Here is a 13603-nt window from a genome sequence, read left to right as displayed (position 1 = left end):
CCCACAAGCCTTATATCAGTTTTGTAAGATACTAAATATTTCTTTGAGGCTAAGCCTGCAATCCTAGGACTTGAAAAGCAGAAGCAGGAGCAATTCTGTGAGTTCAGGGCCAACCTGGTCTATGGAGTGAATATGTTCCAGGCCAACCTGTGCTGCAAAATAAGTCCCCAGTGTCTTAAACAAACAGCAAAACCCCAAACAAAGCAATAACAAGAAAACGTCGTTGTTGAGAGAGAACTGGCATGCTTAGTTCTCTGAGGTGAGACCCTCTTGTTAAGGTGGAACATTTCCCATAGAGCCTGAGAGCTATGGGTCCCTGGGAAAGTCTCATGCTGTTTGGGAGCCTCCGCTTCTTCAAATGCAAAATGAGGATAAGGATTTTAGTCTTGTCCCGGGGTATTATTTAACATAGTTACTTAGATAAAGAGTCTATGTGTAGGTTCAGTAGGTCTGTAAGTATAAGTGTGGCTATGACGTTGGTAGAAGGGGTACAGTAAAGTAAAGGGGGATACAGCAGGTGGCAGGAAACCCAGTGTAAACATTGAACTAAGCCTGGCCAAGACCACTTGGATATGGCTTTTCCTTGGTGAACCAGTTTTGCGGTCAGGACCTGTATATTCTTCTGAGATTTTAACAGCACCATTCCCGTCTATGTTCATCGCCACAGGTGCGCCCATTATCATGTCTTTCCCACACTTTTACCAAGCTGACGAGAAGTACGTCTCTGCCATAAAAGGAATGCATCCAAACAAGGAAGAACACGAGTCATTTGTGGACATTAATCCTGTGAGTACACAGTGTGTACATACAGGTTCACTTTGGTCTAAAGCATTCATTATCTTTTTAAAAGATTTATTTATTTATTATGTGTGAGTACACTGTTGCTGTCTTCAGACACACTAGAAGAGGGCATCAGATCCCATTACAGATGGTTGTGAGCCACCATGTGGTTGCTGGGAATTGAACTCAGGACCTCTGGAAGAGCAGTCAGTGCTCTTAACCACTGAGCCATCTCTCCAGCCCCTAGTCTAGAGCATTCTTAAGGGATATACTTCCTTCTGTGGCTATCCAAGTGGGTGGAAGGGGATCAGTGTGCTCATTGTGGTCTGTAGCTTATCATGAGATGTCTGAATTCTGTGGGTCAAATCTGCAGGAACCAGCAAACCTGCTTTAAAGGAAAATGGAAAGAAAGCAAAAAAGCATGGGGTTCGGGATGGGGCTCAGCAGTGGGGTGCTACCTCACTTGAATAAAGCCCTACACTCAGTGCAACATAACCAAACAAAATGGAGCCAACAGTGCAAATTCAGAAACCAGCTGAGGCTGTACCACAAACCGTCCAGCCTGCTGTCAGACAGTGCTGGATTTCGCCTCTACAATTCAGATCGATTGTGAATTCTCTTCTTGGAATATGCAGATCTAAGCATAAATATCAGCTTCATCAGCTTTTGGCAAACCTCCCATAGGTACTTCGGCAAGTTTCTTATATATTATTCATGTAGATGGTATCAGATATGTATAGATTTAGCTCTTGAGTTCACACACAGAAAAATGTTAAGATGACAGGAGAATCCCTTCAGTGTAAGAGTCTCTCTTGTAGAAGCTAAAACAAAAAGGTCAAAGATCTCACTGAGCCTGGCAGCACAGACCTGTGATCCCAGCTGCCCAGGAGGTTGAAGCAGGAGGATCACAAGTTCAAGGGCAGTCTGGGCTACAGCATGCTTTGTGCATGCTAAGCAAACACTGCACCAGCTCAGCTGCATCCCCAGCCCTCAGGTGTGACTATATTCCTTTCCTATTAGCCATCAGGTTGTCCCCTTTCATCAGGGCTGGTCACCATGGGATGGGCAAAGTCCTGTTCCCTTAAGGCACATATGTGCCTGCTGCCTCATGCCTCCTAGGTAGCTGGTATAGGAACGCCCCCCCTTCCCCCCAGGTCTTGGAAGTCATTCTCTGGCAGGGACTACCCATTAGCCTCTTAGCTCTGGAAAACTGCTCAGTTGTCACATCTTACATGGAATCTGTGGCTTCTGGTGGCATGCTTCCAGGGTTTGCTCTACCAAGTGGCAATATCCTGGGAACTTAATAGACATGCCTTGTTTCTGTGCTCCACTGTGATCTGCTTATCAGAATCTTTACGAAGAATTAGCAGATTCCCAGGGATTCACATCCCCACAAAGCCCTGCCCCCTCCAACCTACCCCCCAGCGCAACCAGCACTTGTAGCCCTGCTATAGAGACCAGTTTTCCCATGTACATCCCACCTGTCAAACATGGACATAGGTTCTTGTGGGTCAGAACCACACAATGACACTCTGTTGAAAATACAGCTGGATAAATCCTAATTTTTTCCCTCTGTTTTGTTTGCAGTTGACTGGAGTTATTTTGAGAGGGGCTAAGAGATTCCAAGTCAACACTTACGTTAAGAAACTGGATGATTTTGTGTAAGTGTTGCCTTTTCCTACAGAGGCAGATGCTGGGTTTGCCTTTTGACTCTCGGGGAGGCCTGGTATCGGGGAGTAGAGCCGACTTCTGATCGCTCCACTTGTGGGATGCGGTCTCAGTTTTCATGGTGTCTCAGCCTTGGCTTCTGTAAGGCGCTGCCCATGGACCACTGTTATGCTGGCACTTTATAGCCACCAGCCTATGGCTTCCCATTGTCCTTTGAGACACGCTACTTAAGTGACAGGCTGGGACTCACAGTCGTGGAGGCTGTGTGGGTCTGCAGTGGCTCTTACCCAGTCACCTAGCAATGGCCTCCACCCTGTGACACTGGCCTCCACCTTTTCTTTGCACTCCCTCTGCTTCTGCTTGGGCTGAGCCACCACACATTCTCATTTGGACACTTAGCAGCCATCTCTAGAATCCACCCTTTCTCTTCCACATTTGAACCATAAGCAGCTCCTCAGTAAGAACTTTCCTCCCCTCCCCACCAAAAACTGAATTCCCAACTGTGGCTTCCTGCCCACATTTGTCAGTGGGGTTCTTCTTAGATCTAAGAAAATACCCATCAAATATTTAATGAGAGACAGGATATAAAACAAGTCTATCTCTGTGTCCATTTGTCTGGTCTTTCTGTCCATCCATCTATCCACCTATTGATAGACCTTGATGTATTTCCCCCACTGAACTCTTCAGATTTAATTACACCCTGGTTTCACTGCTTAGTCACCAGGATCTTGGGCACATTGCCTCATTTCTATCAGTAGGTTTCCCTCCGTCCACCCTGTACATATTGAGAACTCTAACACGTGACTGTTCTAAGAGCTGAATAAAATAAAGCCCCGAAAGCACTGAACACAGAGTAGCCAAACAGTGGTCAAGTGGGCTCTTGTTGCAGAGACAAAAAGGTGGCCTAGAAACTTCTGGAGCAACACTTCTGCTGTCTGCTCTGGGTGGTGTCCTTTAATGGGTCTGTGTCTATAGCTTGTGCTTTGTTAAAATGCCACATAAATGTGCAGGTTTGCGTTGCTGGCTGCCAAGGCTGCAGTCTTGATTTCTGGTTTATATGTTGGCAGAGATAACTAATAAGTCTGATCTCTTCCCAGCAACTGAGTGAATTAAGCATACTGTACTCTTTGCTTGAACTTGTCTCTTCGGGTGAGAGATGGTTTCATGAGGATGTCCATGAAATGACGTCATCCTTTGTCTTGCAGTGAAACAGGAGACATTAGGACTATGGTTTTCCCTGTGATGTATTTCAATGAGGTGAGTCCTGAAAGGGGAGGAAGCCACAGGGTGATTTAACTATGCAAGCTTGGCATACTTCCATTATGATGTCTGCTTGCTGTAATGACATGCCTTCAAGGGAGAAAAAGTGGTTTTTCTAAAACAAAAGTTTTAATTATGTGTGTCTGTGTGTGCATCTGTGAGTTCGAATGCTGGTACCCAGAGAGTCCAGAAGACGGCACTGAGTTACAGGGGCTTGTGAGCTTCCATGTGTGGCTTCTCTGAATTCAGTACTCAGCAGAGCAGTGATGCTCTTAACTGCTGAGCCATCCCTCCAGCCACAAAGACAATGTTTTAAAATATAAGCTGTCTTCGGAAAACTTCTCTTCATACTTAAAGGAAGGAGCCTGTGTCTGGGGATGATTTGGACATTTTCTTCCTCAACACTAGCTGAACTAAACCCCTTCTGAGGGTTGGCTTATGGGAAAGAGCTACACAAGGCATGAGAGGCAGCGCCAAGCTGTCCCACAAAGCCTGCATCGCCAAAGCCCAGACAGCTTAAGACACTGTCTGTAAAAGTCACATATTAGGGGCAAATGAGATGTCTCAGCAGATAAGGGTGCTTGCTACCAGTGCTGGAAAACTTGACTTTGGTCCCCAGAACCCACAGGGTAGATGGGGAGAATCAACCCCCAAAATTGTCTTACTTCCATCATGCACACACACATGTACACACATATGCGTGCACACATGCACCCACCACCTCCACCACACAATAACAACAAACAAACAGATAAATAAAATGTTTTTAAAATTACCTATCAAGGTTAGGAATAGTGACACAGGCCTTTAAACTTAGTACTAGAGAGGCAGCGGCAGGTGGATCTCTGAGTTTAAGACCAACTAGGGCTACCTAATGAGATCCTGTCTTAAGAAGAAATGAAGGAAGGAAAGAAAGAAGAAAAGGAAACTCTAGGTCTGAAAGTGACACTGGAGACTACTGTCAGGAGGAAGTCCCAACTTTGATAAGCCTGGAACAGGTACCTGAAAATCTTCCACAGAGCCCGACAATCCTCCACCCCTACCCCCAGCCCAGTCAGTGCAGACTGAGCAGGATTGTTCCTCACTCCTACAGATGTTTGCTCCTTTGATGCCTATGCATTGCCCCGAGTGAGGAACCCTCTGTTCTCATACTAAGATGCTGTTCTAGAGTGTTTCCTTGACTAGAAATCCTTTCCAATCCTTGGCGCCACAACTCATCTGAGCAATTTCTGTTGAGACCAGTGACCATCATGTGGACTCAGGAGAGAGATGATGCTGTTTGTATACCTTTCTTTGTCATGCTCCATCCATTCATTTACTCAGCCAGTATTAATTAAGCACCTGTTGTGTACTGACTATTGACGGGGTGCTCTCCCAGGGGTGGAGGTGGCTGAGCTGTCTTGCTTTCAAGGAGCTCACAGTGACTGAACATAAACTGTATGCTGGTTTCAAGGACAATAAATGAGGTTCTAGGGATAGCAACAAATGCTCTTCTGTCAGGCCTGAGGTAGCCAGAGACACTTCTAGAATGAAGAAATGCTGAGATAGATTTGTACTAACCCATCTGATGCCAGGCAAAGGCTACCACACCACTTAGTTTTGTGTCAATATGAAGGAAGCGACTTAAAGGAGAAAGGCTTATTAGGACTCACAGTTTTAGAAAGACTTCCGTCTATCCTGGCAAGGAGGCCATGTTGATGGGTGTGGTTGGAGTCTTCACATCTAGTGGATCAGGAAGCTACTTCTCCAACCAGGTCTCTCTGTCCTAAAGCCTCCATGTCTTCCAGAGCAGTGCAGCGTGGTGGCACACACCTGTAACCCAACACTCCAGAGGCAGTGCCACACGTTTGAGACCACCCTGGCCTACATTGTGAGTTTCAGGCTAGCTAGGGTTACAGAATGAGAGCTTATCTCAGTATAAAATGCAAACAGACAAAACCAGTCCTACAAGATGGTAATCAATATTTAAAACAGGAGTCTGTGGGGACATTTCAGACTCTAACCATACACATATTTTCTCAACATTTCTTAACATCTTTCTCTATTTTTAATTTATGTTGAGTTGCACTTGTCTTCAAGAGAAGGCAGATTGAGTAACTGCCATCTTTGGTTACGCTAAGTGAACTTTCAGTATATCTGGTTTACTGATAATATGGCATAATAAAATTGTATTTTGTTTGAATGGATGCATATACACCACACACACACACACACACACACACACACACACACACACACACACAGTATCTAGTCCTCGAGATAATACTATTTCTCCCCCTTCCAGAGTGTTCTCATTGACAAAGAGACTGCAAGTCAACTGAAATCTGTGATTAACACGACTTTGATTGTCACCAACATACCCTACATCATCATGACACTGGGCGTGTTCTTCGGCTTGGTTTTCACGGGACTGGCGTGTCGGGGACAGGGCTCTATGGGTGAGGTGAGTGCTGGGTGTAGGGATTTCTCTCTTGTTGATACGTCTATCTGAGGGATTCCTCAGTAATCTGTTGCATGGTGGTCAGCTGGCTCCTTCGGATAGATTTGGGGGGCTGAGGGGAAGGGGAACACTGGTTTTTACAGTTACAGGTGGACTATATGGTGCTGGTGTGCATTGGGAAAGGCAGGGTGATAGAGTGGTGCCGTTTGGTGTTTGAGGGTCTCCGTGGGTTTGGAGGTAACTTTACATCTGTGAAAGCAATATTGTAAAACAAGAATATAAAACCTTTAATCCCCTAAGCTTCGGTGCTGGACTGCTTGGGTTCAAATCCCAGTTCCACCATTAAACATCTGTCTGACCCTTGAAATGACCTCAATTTCATCATCTGTAAAAGGAGTGATAATAGAGTCTCCCTTGTGAGTTTCTGGAGAGGATCAGATGATGCAGAAAGCAGGGGGACATGGCTCTATGTTTCTCAGTAAGCTTGGTTATTATATGTAATAAAAACACTACCAATGTAGTAAAGCAAAGGGGCCAGAGACCACTTCTTAAAAATCTCTGGTATATCTGGAGGTGTTAGGGTTAAGATCCCATAACAGTGGTAAAAAGTGTACCTAAGAATCATTAATTTCCAAAAGGAATGGAATAAACTGACTCAGATTGGCCTCTGATAGCTCCTGCAGAAGCCCTTCTTTTTTTGTGGCACTTGAGGTTGAAGAAAGGGCCTGACACAAGCCAGGCAAACACTCTCCCATGGAGAGACACATGCCTCATGTTTAAATACAAATGCATTTTGAGATGAGATCTTTCTGAGCTGCCTAGGCTGACCTTGAACTTGCTCTGCGGTCTAGCCAGGCTTTGAACTTGTGATCCTCATGCTTCAGCCTTCTCAGTGATAGATTACAGACCTGAACCACCAGGCCTGGCGCAGATGCCCTTTAGTGCTTGGCAACTTCTTTTACTGCACACTTCTTCCCCTCAATTATCCTGCTAAATCGTCTGAGCATCATGAAGCAGGAGAAGAAACAATATGGGTAACCGTGGCTTGGAAAACCCTGCTTTTATGTGACTTTAACTCATACTAGCCAAAATTTGAGATAAGGCAATCCGCTTACCATTCCCATCTGTAGATGGACCAGGCTGTGTCATTAGTGGAGATTTCCTAGGTAAATGCAGATCATCTAGGAAATGCTAACTAGCACCCATAATCAACCATTCACATCTTCCAAAAGTGTTGGTGAGCATCTACAGCCCCTGAAACACTGCTCCCTGATAGGTTATAAACCAGGAAGGAGGCTAAGGGTCATCGTTTCAAACATACACAGAGCAGAGCTTGCAGGTCTGGCGTTGAGGGCTGGAGAGGAAAAGGTGTCCTCTAACAGGGTCTTGTTAGAGTCTTAAAAAGCAAAGACTGCCAAGAGGAAGAGTGGAGAAAGCCGCCTTCTCATCAGCCTCCCCTCCTGCCACCTCCTCCACCTTTCACGTCAGGACAGACATTCCTGACGTGACCGTTCAACCTCTGCGTCTTCTGTCTGTCTCAGGGAACTGCAGATGAAAGAGCACCCCTCATACGAACCTAATCGGACTTGCCTGTTATCTGAGCTTGGAGAGACAATGTGAGAACCGCCTTGCCCTGGACAGGACAGGGAAAACAGCATCCTCACGGGCTCCTTGGCTGTCAAGAAGGGAGTGAAGCCTCAGCACCAGCAAGTGAGAAGACCCTCCTGGACAGAGGGAACTGAGCAGGTTGACATGGCTGGCAATTATGCCTTATAAAATCATGTCTCTAAAGCTGTGTTAATGTGTCTTAGGAAGTCTCTAATAAACTTGTGTAGAAACCTTTTGTGGTTGGGCTCTGGGAGCTGTGGGGATTTCCTGACCCCTGTTGTAGATACAGTGTCTGAGTCACTTGTTAATGTTGCTTGGCCTGACCTGATTCAGTATGCTTCATTCTCCAAACTTTGTGTTCAAAATATTTGTTTCTGTTGTTGTTCTCCACCTCCGTACACAGAAAGATGTGGCACCCAGGGTACAAATAATAGTGTCATACAGTGTACCAAACAAATGGGTCTGGTTTCCTTTTCTAAAACATTACATTTTGCATCTCGCTCTGACCTTCAGGAAAATAAAGTGAGTCTTCTGACTGTTTAGTGTGTAGGAACCGAGTGAGGGGTGGGGGTATCTATAAGTAGATAGCACTGAGCTCCTGAGGGTTCTTAGTTGTGCTTTTGTGAAGCAATAGGTTGCACCAGGAATGTTGGTGAGAGCAAGACAGATATGTCATTTAGAATAGAGTTCAATGCTAGCCACAACATCTACAGGCTAAGGTATCTGGGTGTAGAACAGAATGAGTGACTTCTGCCCACTAGGCATCTCTGCTACATAGGACAGTGACATGGAATGACAGCGGCTGCAAATATTGATGGGTTATTTGTAAAACTACAAGCAATGGAAGTCCATCTGCCCATGGCTCACATTACAGACAGATCCAGGTGTGCCAGTAGAAGAGGCATTTCTTCTGGACCCAGCAGGTGTTTTGTGGCTCCCTGTCACTAAATGCCCTCTGCTTCCTGTGACAATCATTTTCCTGACAGAGCGACAAGTGTTAGACTGCCAGACAGAAGGCACTTGAGATAAGGAGTCTAGAGAAGACACCATGCTGCCTCTCTTTGGAAGGCACTGACTTCCAGTGTAGGACTAAGGATATCAGTGTCAAAACTGTCAGACCTCAGCTATCCTGGAGGGCAGTATCCATGGTTCTGAGTTTACTGTCTTGGGTTTTGTTTGTTTGTTTGTTTGTTTGTTTGGTGGGTTGGTTTGGTTTTTAAGAATGCTGAAATTAAAGGCTTACACCATTATTTTTAGTTTTTTGGGGTTTTTTTGTTTTTCAAGTAACACTATATATTATCTGGCTAGCTGCTTATAGAATTTCTTAAAATCTGAATTTTAATGTATTTAAAAGTTTTTAAAAACTGAGATGTCACATACATATTGCCATTGCTTTAATATACAGGCCCAAACTTCCCTCTCTTGACACAAAAGCAATAAACGATGTTTTCCCTTTTTAAAAAAATCAGTATTTTTGAGACAGGGTCTGTATCCTGGCTGTTCAGAAACTCATTATGTAAACTAGGCTGGCCTTGAACTCTCAAGAGATCTGCCTGCCTCTATCATAAGTGCTGGGATCAGTGAGCCACCATGCTTGGCTGATGTTTCCCTTCTAGAAAAGACAATTTGTTAAATTTTCACCTTTCCTACTAATCAAAGTAGAAATATTAGATACCTTGTGGTGATTTGTATCACCAAAGTGTGAAACTAAATTGAAAATATCTGACCTTTAGTAATGACAAGTACTTTTAGACTATCAATTTGTAACTAGGTAGTTGGCATATCTTGTCTTCATGCTTCGTGACAGGGTCTCGCTCTGTAGCTCAGGCTGGTTTGGAACTCACTATGTAGCATAGGTTGACCTTGAATTTATTGTGAGCCTGTCTCAGCCTCCCAAGTGCTGAGGTTTCAGGCATGCACTACACCTGCCTGTCTCTATTCGACGACTTATCCACACTAAGACACTGACAAGCTAGTGCATACTAACTGTTCATTCCTATTTTCAGGACATAATCATCTCTGAGATTTTTTAAAACAGGGAAATTATAGCAGTTAATGATGTACATAGTAGACTGAATCACACACAAAAAGAGACCAAAACCAGATTAATCCTTTATTAGTGCCGAGGTTGTTAACAGCTGTGGTTCATTTGGTATCTTCTTTCTAAAAGGTCCATAGCAAAACCACAATCAGATTTTTGATTAACAACAAATGTGCCCGTTCGGTGTGGGGCTGAAAATAGCAAGTTGTTCTCTGTGTTCATTCTTTTGAGGGCATTATCCTGGACAGGCCCCAAAGGCTGTGGTCATCAGCATCCTCGAGCCACAGAGTGGCAGGGGACTGTGAGACACAGGGTGGAGGATGGGCATTTCCACGGCTCTCGGCTCTGCCCGGTAGGCTTTACTTCCTTGTGTTGTGCAGAGATCACTAATGGTCGAGGGGATGAGCACAAACACAACCAACTCCTATTGGGTTTTTTGCTTAAGGGGGTAATTTTTTTAACTTGATGCTTGCGGTGTGAACTCATCAAAAGGCCCTCTGAGCATTGTTGCCGGTGTAAACCCCAAGTGCCTGGCTTTAGAAAGACTGGCCAGGGGCTAGGAGATGGCTCAGCACTGAGGTTCTGAGTTCAATTCCCAGCAACCACATGGTGGCTCACAACCATCTGTAATGGGATCTGATGCCCTCTTTTGGTGTGTCTGAAGACAGTACAGTGTACTCACATAAAATAAATAAATCTTGAAAAAAAAAAAAGGACTGACCAGGATGTTCTTCATGTAGCTTACAGAGTTGGTTTGTGCTTTGTGCTTCTTGACTAGGTTTTATTTCTACCCATAATACAATGAGATGTCTCACTAATTAAAGGAAGTTTCTATAAAGTTTCACTGTGAACTGTCTCTCATTTGAAAAATGTGTCATCTCTTTACTATGGAACTCTTCAGTACCCCTGAAAGCTCTGCTTCCCACAGATATGTGGCCCCTTTCAGTTTCCCCATGATAATCAGAGGGATCTCATGAAAATGAATTTGTTGTAGGTGTTGGGTGGTTGGCACCGTGGGGAGCAGACCTGCAACGAGAGAAGGGTCTAAACACCAGAAATCTTGTTCTGAGGTTGGCAGGTGCAGGAACACTCTCTCTACCCCTGCCCCTGGCCTGTGTGTCTGGTATATATACACCTGTATTCCCTCCTTTGCCCCACTCACTTTGTCTCCCCTTATAAGGTCAAGTCCACCAGCACCTGGAATTCCTCATTATGCAATGGGGCATCCCCAGGACCCTGGAACCTGACAGTGATGTACACCACTCGCCCATCAAAGGTTAAATAGCCTTTGTCCCCCCCTCCCCCATTAAACTCGCTGTCTCCAAAGGGTCTGTTATCATTCATGCTCACGTGCTGCCTGAGGTCTGCCCACTCAGGCCACCCCTCACCGCCAACACCCCTCGCCCCTGATCCACCAGCTGTTATTGTGGGTCCTTCACATTGTTACAGGGCAGAGGCAGGAAAGCAGAGCCTGACCTATGTGTAGATTAGCTGGAGAGATGGCTCAGCAATGAAGAATAAGTACTTGGAGAGGACCTGAGTTCAGTTCTCATCACCCACCCATGGGGACTCACAACTTCCTGTAACTCCAGCTCCAATGATCCAATACCCTCTTCTTTAGATACTGAAACTATGCCACTTACACGGACACATACACGCACATACATGCATTTAAAAACAAGCATTTAAAAACCATCCTGGGGGGCTGAGAAGACAATTTTGTAAGAAATAACACTTGCGATATATGCATAAGGAGTGAGTTTGGATTGCATATAAGCTAGGCGCAGCCATGTCTAACGATGGCTGACACCATCTGGAAGATCCCTAGGACCTACAGATGGAAAAGCCACAAGCTCTGGGTTCAATAGGAGATGCTGTTTCAAAGGACTAAGGTGGAGAGGAGCAGAACACCAGATGTCCTGTGGCTTCCACATACATGCATGAGCATGCACACCTGCACACAAAGGTGCACACATGCATACACCACATTCACACACACAGTTTTTTACATGCTTCCACTGTGTATCCTAGGCTGGCTTCCAACTTAATCCTGCTCATGCCTCCTAGATGCTGAGATTACAGACATGCACAAACATGCATGCTTGTTTTTAACAATTCTGATCGTGACATTCTTTGATCTAAAACTTCAAAGATTTTCTTACTGCTATTAAGAATGAAATCCTGACCATAATCTTTAGGGAAACAAAAAATGATGGCAAAGTTTTTAAAGTGGGGCTGGCCAATACAGAGCTTGCTGTGCAAGTTGAGGATGTGAGTTTAATCTTAATCACCCATATTTAAAATCAAACAAACACTGGGCATGATGGCATTCACCTATAACCATTAACAGAGGGCAGGAAGAATCAGGAGTCCCCTGGAGCTAGTCTTGCCAAATTGATGAGCTCTAGATTTAGTGAGAGACCTTGTATCAACCTCTGGCCTCCAGGCACGTGTGCACATTTGTACATATACCGTATACACCCTCCCCATCTTCCCCATAAATGCATGTGTGCCCCCTCTAGTGTGCGTGCTCCCCCCCTTACACACACACACACACACACACACACACACACACACAAATTTGGGCAAAGAGGTTCCTGAGAAAACTAAAACTAGATCTACCACATGACCCAGCTATGTCTATAAGGACTCCAAGTTGGCCTGTCACAGAGACAGATGCACATCGATTTCTACTGAAGCACTAGTCACAATTGTTAACAAACCTAGTTGCCCAACAACAGAGGGATTTTTCAGAAACGGTGGTATATATGCTCAAAAGAATTTTCAACCCTAAAAATGAATTTGTCATTTGCACAAAATGAGTATGATTGGAAATAAACATTATTATGTGAATTAAGCCAGCCACAGAAGGAAAAAGATTTCACTATGACTCTTAAGTTTAATTAAATACATAAAATCACATATACGGCATGGGAAATGAGATAAAACTGCCAGGGGAGTAATGGGAGGGAGGAGGAGAAGAAAGAAAATTTAAATAGGGATATATGCTCAAAATACAACATATACTTGTATCAAAATGTCCTAATGTGAAACAGTGCAATGTACAATAAATATTTTTAAAAGAAAAAAATTGGGGCTAAGTAGAGAAAAACCGTGTATGAAACTAGACTCCAGACCAGCGAAATGACTTTGGGGACTCTAATCCTCAGTCCTCCCGTCTCATCTGTGCAAATTAGTCAAAGACAGACTTCTCTGTGTGATTGAGGGTTAAGTGTTCTCCAGAAGTGCGATGCCGGGTTAGAGATTTTACCAATTACAGGGCTCCTTTGCTTCATTCGAATCAGCCCTCCCTCTTGTTCAATGAGAATAGTGGTATACTGTCTGAAACACAGCTGGGGACTAAAAGAATTATGTAAACGATCACTAGAGTGCGTGCCACAGAGTTAACACACGTGTTACCACCACTGCCATTATCTTTCCGTCACTCTTGAATGCTTCTTCCTCAACTGCTTCACTGCTCAAACCTCTTTTCCTCCGGGAAGGACCGCTCCTCAGTGCTTAGGGCAGCACCTTCGCGCGGTCTCTGCGCCCTGTCACTTCTCTAAAGTGGCATCAGAGAGTCAGCCGGCATCACCCTCCATCCAACTTCCCATCAACCCCCCCTCTGTGGTGACGTCCCACACCACGTGAAGCCACAACACACCCCCGGAAATGATTGGGTGGAGGCGTTCCCGTTCTACCCTCCACCCACTCCATTCGCTTAGGCCAGAAAGGAGGCGGAACTAATGGTACGGCCCGACGTTTCCCAGCCGGACGGAAGAGCGGAGAACACTGGGTGTCGCGCC

At 44.9% G+C, this 13603-nt stretch overlaps 1 protein-coding gene across 1 annotated transcript in view; it reads left to right on the top strand.

Moving 5' to 3' along the window:
* Positions 1-10639, top strand: part of SCARB2 (scavenger receptor class B member 2) — a 61642-nt gene extending 51003 nt beyond the window's left edge. Inside the window, exons 8-12 of the mRNA XM_080932282.1 lie at positions 668-786; positions 2368-2441; positions 3654-3705; positions 5993-6151; positions 7690-10639. Coding sequence (XP_080788408.1) covers positions 668-786; positions 2368-2441; positions 3654-3705; positions 5993-6151; positions 7690-7728 — 443 coding nt within the window. The 3' untranslated portion in view covers positions 7729-10639. The remainder of the gene's footprint in view (positions 1-667; positions 787-2367; positions 2442-3653; positions 3706-5992; positions 6152-7689) is intronic.
* The last annotated feature ends 2964 nt before the right edge of the window (positions 10640-13603 follow it).

The sequence above is a fragment of the Micromys minutus genome (genome assembly GCF_963924665.1).
Source record: "Micromys minutus genome assembly, chromosome: 1".
Classification (NCBI taxonomy): Eukaryota; Metazoa; Chordata; class Mammalia; order Rodentia; family Muridae; genus Micromys; species Micromys minutus.
The sequence above is the reverse complement of the archived record's forward strand: the minus strand, read 5'-3'. Positions and strand labels throughout refer to the sequence as shown.